The sequence below is a fragment of the Manis javanica genome, chromosome 8, assembly GCF_040802235.1.
Source record: "Manis javanica isolate MJ-LG chromosome 8, MJ_LKY, whole genome shotgun sequence".
NCBI classification, from domain to species: Eukaryota; Metazoa; Chordata; class Mammalia; order Pholidota; family Manidae; genus Manis; species Manis javanica.
Window position 1 is genome coordinate 25788028 of NC_133163.1, and position 7203 is coordinate 25795230.

The 7203-nt window shown below is 50.0% G+C and overlaps 2 protein-coding genes across 4 annotated transcripts in view; both read right to left on the reverse strand.

The window, feature by feature from the left end:
• TTLL5 (tubulin tyrosine ligase like 5) overlaps nt 1–7203 on the reverse strand; it is a 414761-nt gene that overhangs the window by 31135 nt on the left and 376423 nt on the right. The gene's annotated exons all lie outside the window — the stretch shown is intronic.
• The window catches only part of IFT43 (intraflagellar transport 43), a 78701-nt gene continuing 77278 nt past the window's right edge, over nt 5781–7203 (reverse strand). For 2 of the 3 annotated variants that reach the window (XM_017672270.3, XM_017672272.3), the window contains 4 exons: nt 7129–7201; nt 6796–6871; nt 6238–6300; nt 5781–6084 (listed from right to left, as the gene is read on the reverse strand). In XM_017672270.3, the coding sequence (XP_017527759.3) occupies nt 5965–6084; nt 6238–6300; nt 6796–6871; nt 7129–7201 (332 nt within the window). In that variant the 3' untranslated portion in view covers nt 5781–5964. The remainder of the gene's footprint in view (nt 6085–6237; nt 6301–6795; nt 6872–7128; nt 7202–7203) is intronic. The other variant, XM_017672271.3, reaches the window with a different exon arrangement.

Sequence of the window (7203 nt, forward strand, 5' to 3'; positions counted from 1 at the left end):
TCACCATGACAGATGTTGGGAACATATGCCGGGAATTAATTCACTCTGCCAGAGCCACAAGAGGGACAGCCACTTCCTCTGTCTGTTCCCACCACCCTTCCTTGCTGATTTCTACCTCACCAAAAGATAAAAATCAGACTTTTCCCCCCTCCCTTGCTCCTAACCTTCCATTGGGCTTTCTCGTCATTATTCTGAGCCCATTGCCAAAGGTTTTTGACTCCTAGACACCCTCTCTTCCCTCCACATCTCAAGTAGGATCAAAGGACTGAGAAGGAACCCAGAGTTACTCTTTCCAGCTTTTTGTCTCCAGATAGCTTATGTCCCAACTTTGCTGGAACTAACAGCATTTCTTCCCCCTTTTCTGAAGGGAAGTTTGTCTTTTAGGAGCCAGAATCTTCCCACCCTTCCAGTCTTTCCTTACATCTAACTCAGATCACTCTTGCTGCAATTGGCTTTCTGGACAGCAGTAGCAGATGAACTTTGGGAGCAGGTAGGTATTGTTATTTCTAATCTTCGTTCTTTCCTCTGAGAAAGGGTTAGCAAACTTTCTGTAAAGGGCCAGAGAGCAAATTTTTAGGCTTCGCAGGCCAAACGGGCTCTGTCATGACTAAGTTCTGTTGTGGTAGCACAAAGGCAGCCACAGGCAATATGTAAACAGGCAGCAGGGCTATGATCCAGTAAAATTTTACAAGAACGGGTTGTGTGCTGGTTTTGACCCATGGGCTGCAGTTTGCTGATCCCTGTTCTAAGCAAACCAACCCCACCTCTGTATTTCTTGGTGGAAATATGAAGCTCCTTCTCTCCTTCCTTGTATCCATGTCTTGCAATAATCATTTGGGTTCCTCCACTCATTCAGGAAACTGCTGTGATTTTCAAAACAAATGCTTTGAAATCATAGATGAAACCTGTCTGTTCCTCTACTAGCTTGTGAGCTCTTTGGGGTCAGGACCCTGTCTTATTTGCCTTTGAACTCCAGGAATATGCAAGGGGCCTGACAGAAACTCCAACAACACTCCATCTTATCCTGAAGAAACTTACAGTTTTTTAAGAAAAACAGACAGATGAACTCTGTATTGTCAAAACAGAGATAAACTCAATGACAGGAAGAAGGAAGGTATCAGGAGAATGGGCCTCCTATAAACTTAATTAGGACCTTTGAAAAACTTAAGGAAAGGAGACAAGAAAAAATTAAGTACTTAATTAATCCTGATACTCTAAAGTACTGAAAAACAAACAAACAATAAAACTGTGATGCCCTGGCAAACAGTTTGGCAGTTTCTTAAAAGTTAGACATAAATAATTTTGCAACTATTTTGTTTGACCATTCAAAGCTTTTGAAATTTTCAGTGTTTTACTTTAAATAAACTGGGAAAAAAAGTTAAGCATAAACATACCATATGACCCAACAGTTTCATACCTATGAATCTACCTAAGAGAAACAAAAACATGTCCACACAAAGGCAAGTGCATGAATGTCCATGGGGCCATTATTCATAATAGCCAAACACTGGAAACAACTCAATTAATGAACAGATCAGCAAGTTGTGGTATGTATTTGTACAATGGAATACCGTTCAGCAACCAAGAGTGGACTACTGATACATGCTACAACATGGATGGCCCTTGAAAATATGCCAAGTGACAGCAGCCAGACTCAAAAGACCACCTATCCTATCGTGTGAGTCCATTTACATGCAATTTCCAGAAACAACAAATTTATAGCATCAGAAAGCAGATCAATGGTTGCTTAGGGCTGGAAGTGCAAGCAGAGATTGACTATAAACAGACACAAGGGAACTTTGTAGGGAGACGCAGATGTTCTAAAACAGGATTATGGTGATGGTTGCATAACTCCATAAATTTACTAAAAGCACTGAATTGTATACTTTCACTAGGTGGATTTTAAGGCAGGCAAATTACACCTTGATAAAGTTGTTATAAAAACAAAACAAAAAAGCCCTGTTGCCAAACCATGCTTCTCTCCATGGCTGAGAAAGGAGGCCCGGGCGGGGTGGGGCATGAAGATGGTATGCCCTAGCAAAAGGCAGGGGTTGTTGCAAAACAACATCCAACGCGGCTTTCCCCACGTTCCCGTTCGATCCCTTCCAGTTCTAAAATCTAACAAGCAGCCAACTTTTACGGGCATCACAATCCAAGGAGGCAGTACTATTATCCCCACTTTACAGATGAGAAAACAGGATCAGAAAGGGAAAGCAGCTTGTCCAGCACCCACATTACCAAGTGGCAGAGCCCAGGCCTGCCTTATTCTGGAGTCCATATTCTTTGCCACTGCTCTCTGTCCTCTCCCTCCACCTGCCTCCCCAGACTTCTTGGCCCCCAGGAGGCAAGCAGAGCAAGGATGCTCAGCTCCCTTATCCTCCTGTAGCAAACATGACCTTTCATTCGGGTCCCCAGCACCAACGCTCCCAGGAGTCCCCCAGCCACAAAGGAAGAAAGGCCTTGATTTAGGAAGCAGCATATTTGGGTCAAGCACCATGGACCAGGCACTAGCAGCCATTCCCGTCTAGAGCACAAGTTCCAAAAGCCTGTCTGGTGTATCCTGGGGTCTGGCAAAGATGAGGCAACAATCAGGGATAGAGATGACCTCAAGTTCAGCTACAGACCTACCCAGATGAATTTCTTGCTTTGACCTTTTCATCAGAGCTGCAGGTTTTTGGGGAGTGTTCCATGCAGGGCCTTACAATGCCACCCTGTCTGCCACGCACAACAGCGCACCCCAGCCTGGCAGGGAGCTGGCGGCAGCCTCCTGACCTCTGGTCCGTGCAAACAGTGCTCATTGTTTCCCTCTCCCTCAGTGCGACATTAACCGTTCCCCTTCTTCCAGGCTGAGGCACAAAGAGACTGTGCAGCAATCTGAGCAAGTGTTCTGATGGCCACCTGACAAGCCGAGGCCTGAGTGCTTATATGGCTAGAGGGAGCGGACCGCACACACCCCAAGGCCTTTTCTGTGATACACCCAGGCCTTGGGCACAGTAAGACAGAGTGCCTCTTCTCCCCCGTCCCCACCACCCCAGGCATGCTGACCTCCTGCTGCTACTCAAACCAGCCAAGTAGCGTCCTCCCGTTGGCTTTGGAAATACTGTTCTCCCTCTTTGGAGCACTGTTCCCAGGTACCAGTCATGAGCCTTCCTTCACCTTCTTCAGGTCTTTGCTCACATGTCACCTTAGTGAGGCCCCCCCCAACCACCCCATTTAAGATTGCAACCCTGATCCCAGCATTCCCTTCCCGTTCTTGCTTTATTTTTCTCCATAGCATCCATTGCCATCCGACATACTATTGTACCTATTTGCCATCCCTGCACCAGATACAAATGCTATGAAGGGAGGGAATTTTGCTTCTTAGTTCTACCCCCATAGTGCCTAGGCCGAGCCTGGCAGGTACTGTCTCAATCAGCATCTCATGAAGGAATAAGCTTCCCCACCAGGGTTTGGCTTATGAACAGCATCTCTGCAGCTACCACCCAATGTGGAAGACACCATGGGAGATTTTTGTTCAAGACCAGCTGGGACTTTTCAAGCTTGGTCAGAGGTGACGTGAGCCAGCCTAGGAGATATTGGTAGGGAACCAGTCAAAATGCCCCCCACAGGAGGCGGCACCAAGACCCACTCCATGCCTCCCCTCACGTCTGCAGAAAACCACATCACAGATACTGCAGGATGTTTGTTCGTTCCGTCATACCGCTTGGGCCATCTTCTGGGGAGGCCCTCTGAAGTCTGGCATGGGCGACACCACTGGTTAGAACATAAGGAAGGTATCACAGAGGTCGGGTAAGAACTGGGAGGACGTAGGTCCTGGAACCACCTATCATTCCCCAGGAACTCTGAAGATGTGATGCTCAAGTGTCACGGGCAGGATGAAGCGCAGACAGGGCATGGCCAGGGCACAGGCAGCCGGCAGGAGACAAGGCCCCACACAGCCTAACCTGACTCTTGTCCAGGCTTAGCTCATGCACCTTAGAGCTGCTCCTCACCTGGGGCCACTGGCTTTATCCTCACCCCACCTGCTTATGGCTGGGCCTGTGGAGCTCAGCCATGGTGCAAGGCTTCACACCCAGGCCTGACAGTAGCCCTTGGATCTGTGGTCACCCACAGAAAGAATGGGTGTCTAGGCTTGGGGGAAGAGGGAGTGGCAGACAGCTTTTTCCAGTGTACTGCGAATTCTGCCTGCTATAAACTAGACAGCTTTCCAAGCTGAGGGCAGCTGAGGGGAAGCAAAACCACAGATGTTAAAAGTACAGTGACCACACAGCATGGATTTGAATTCCAGCTCTGCTACCAAGTAGCTGGCTTCTCTTGGGCAATCTCGTTACCTCTCTGCACCTCAGTTTCCTCATCTGTAAAATGGGACAACAGCATCTGTTTCACTGGGTGGTTGTGAGGGTGAAGCTACATAATTCATGTGTATGGAGCCCAGTGCCTGGCATGTGGTGAGCGCTCAAGACCCATCAAACGTCGGTGCTGCTGCTGTTATAAAATACAGAGAGGGAGCAAGTCAGCCCCTACCTGTTTGCTTTGGCTGAAGACCTCCAAGGTTGTCAGAGTCCTGAGGCAGCTGAATTTGCTAGGAATCAAAGTGCTAGAGATATAGCCCTTTTCCTCTGGGTCTCAGAGTGACGCAAGCCCAAGAAAAACCAGCCTGGATGGAAACTGCTCAGTGACTGTGGGAATGATTCCAAGAGGGGCTGTTGGGCTAAAATGTGACTCTGGAAAAAGGAGGAAAAGGGACCCCAGAGCCACCTTCTCCCTGAGTTTATAATTAGCAGACAAGCACTCTCGCTGCTGCTCTGGAGCCTAGCGGCTCACCGGGGAAGGGCACTGTATTCACACAAAAATAACCCCCCAGTGGGTTTTTGAAGTGTGGAGCCTCTTTGTTTTTCTGAATTTTAATGAAGGGCTTTCCAGGCAGGATGCGGCCAAGGAGTGGGACTTAGCTGCTACCACCTGCTTGGGGCTGATCCAAAGCGGCATGGAGGAGAGGCAAGCAGGGAGACGTCCCTGTCCTCAGGTGAGCTGTCTCAGGGAGCAAGAGAGAAACACAACAAGAACAAAAGATGTCTCTGTTTAGAAAAAGAGCTGAGCCCCACTCCAGATCTTGGCGCAGTTTGGACACAGGCAGTGATGACGCCTGGAGGAGCAACGGACACAGCTCCGCGTCTGAGAGGCCGGAGGGAGTCCCAGCCCCAGGGTGCTTCACGGAGTTCTCAGGGTGACTGAGCTGGCCCTGCTAATGAGAACCAGAAGTAAGGCCTTGGGAACCTGCGGCAAAAGGGGAAACACGGACTTGGAGAGCCCCAGGCATGGGCTGCATGAAGAGGGGGGACAGGGAAGTGGGGTCAGAAGAGCCCCCAAAACCTAATGTGAGGAATGGGTCACCTTATCACACCCACCTCTTGCTGTCCCCTCAGCTAAACTGCCTGGAAGCCCAGAAGAGATGGTGCAACTTCACTATCGCAGCTGAACGTTCACAGGGAGAAAGGCATCCCACCAGGGCCTCCCCTGGACCCCAGGAGGCGGCTGCATGCACCCCCCCATCCCTGCGTCCAGGTGCTTTCGGGTAGAGCGGTGCTCCAGGGAACTGCTCTGGCCTCTGTGAACCAAACACCTTCTAGGAGGAGCGGCAGGCCTTTCCCCCCTGCACCTAACTCCCCCCCACATCTTCAGCAGAGGGGAGAGTTTCCAGCACATTGTTTAAAAGCTGCCCTCCTTTACTCCTGACGCATCTTTCCAAGAGGGTGCTGGAAAGAAGTGGAAGAGATGGCCACAGAGTAAAGCAATTTATTAAGACTGAATGATCCAATGTGGTCTTCTAATAAATGCTTTTATTATAAAATATTGCATATAAGAATTAAAAGCTGCCTTCAAGCTTCTTTAGCTTTAGGCTTAGAAGTCCAAAGCAGAGATTACTCTGTGCAGGGAGAGTGCAGTCTGCCATCCCCCAAGCACTCAGGTGTGTGCAGGCTGTCCCACAGGGTCCTCCTTCTCTGTCTGCAGCAGGTCCCACTCGGCGAGGAGCTCTGAGGACACCTCCGTGTACAGATGGTCCCAGTCCCAGCTGATGTCATCCTGCCACGAAAGCGATTGCTGGGTAAGATGATGGGAGGCCTTTCCCTTCCATCACAGCCAACCTCCCACACCATCTGGCCTGGGGTCACCCTGGGGAGCCAGCTGGCTATAGGAATGACTCAGCCGAGAGAGTAAGGAACTGCTACGGTGCACCTCTCGAACTTCATGCTCTGGCACGAGGACTTTGGTGAGGAGCTTCAGGTCAATCTCTCCATCCTGTGATGCAAAAGAAAAGGCATGCTGTGTGCCTCAGGGGCCTTCAGACAGCTACCTCTTGCACAGAGAGGAAGATCAGGTTCTGTGTGTCCCCAAACCAGACCTGCAGAAATGCCTTATAAAAGTAAAAACTGAGTGGACAACACGGCCACTGAGAAATGAAGGGATACCATGATACCCTGCAGGTGGAGCATTCTCTGGGGTGAGGTCACCATCAGGGCCCAGGGCATGACGACAGCATCTCTCTAGGGCCAGCGTACCTACTGATGCCAAGGGGCAGCCATAGAAGCAGGGGGGAGCCTGGCCCCGGGAAACCCTGGAATGTGTTGGGTCCAGGCATGGTGTAGTACCTAAGGAGGATGCCTCCCAGAGAGGGACTGTTGCCAGGCAGCCTTAGAGACCCTTGGAGGAGATGCTGTACAGCTTAAGAGGAACTGAGAACCCTAGGGATGCTGCCTGGAGTTTGTCCCTCTCTGCAGAAGCCATTCCACTCACCAAGGTCTGAAAGGCTGGGCACTTCATGAGGTCATTGTCCAGGTCACGGTAGGTCATCACCCAGCTTACCTGGCTGCTGCAGGCAAGACAGAACATGAGGAGGGACCACAGGCAGGACATTCCAGGAGCGCTGCTGGGCCACCAGTCCTGGGGCTCCAGCTGGAAAGGACCAAAATGGGAAGAACATGCCTAATAAAATGGGAACCCTAGATGAAGCCCATCACCGGAACAGCCAGATCTCCCCTGGGGGCAGCACCACTGTAGACAGTATTTGGAGCATATTAATTTCCATATTCCCTGCCTCCTGTCGATTTCATACCTAATTTACTGTACCTGGGAGGGGCTGCCACCTGCAAAACAAAGTCTTCTTCCTGCATTTCTTCCAGATCTGGAATAACAGGAATATCT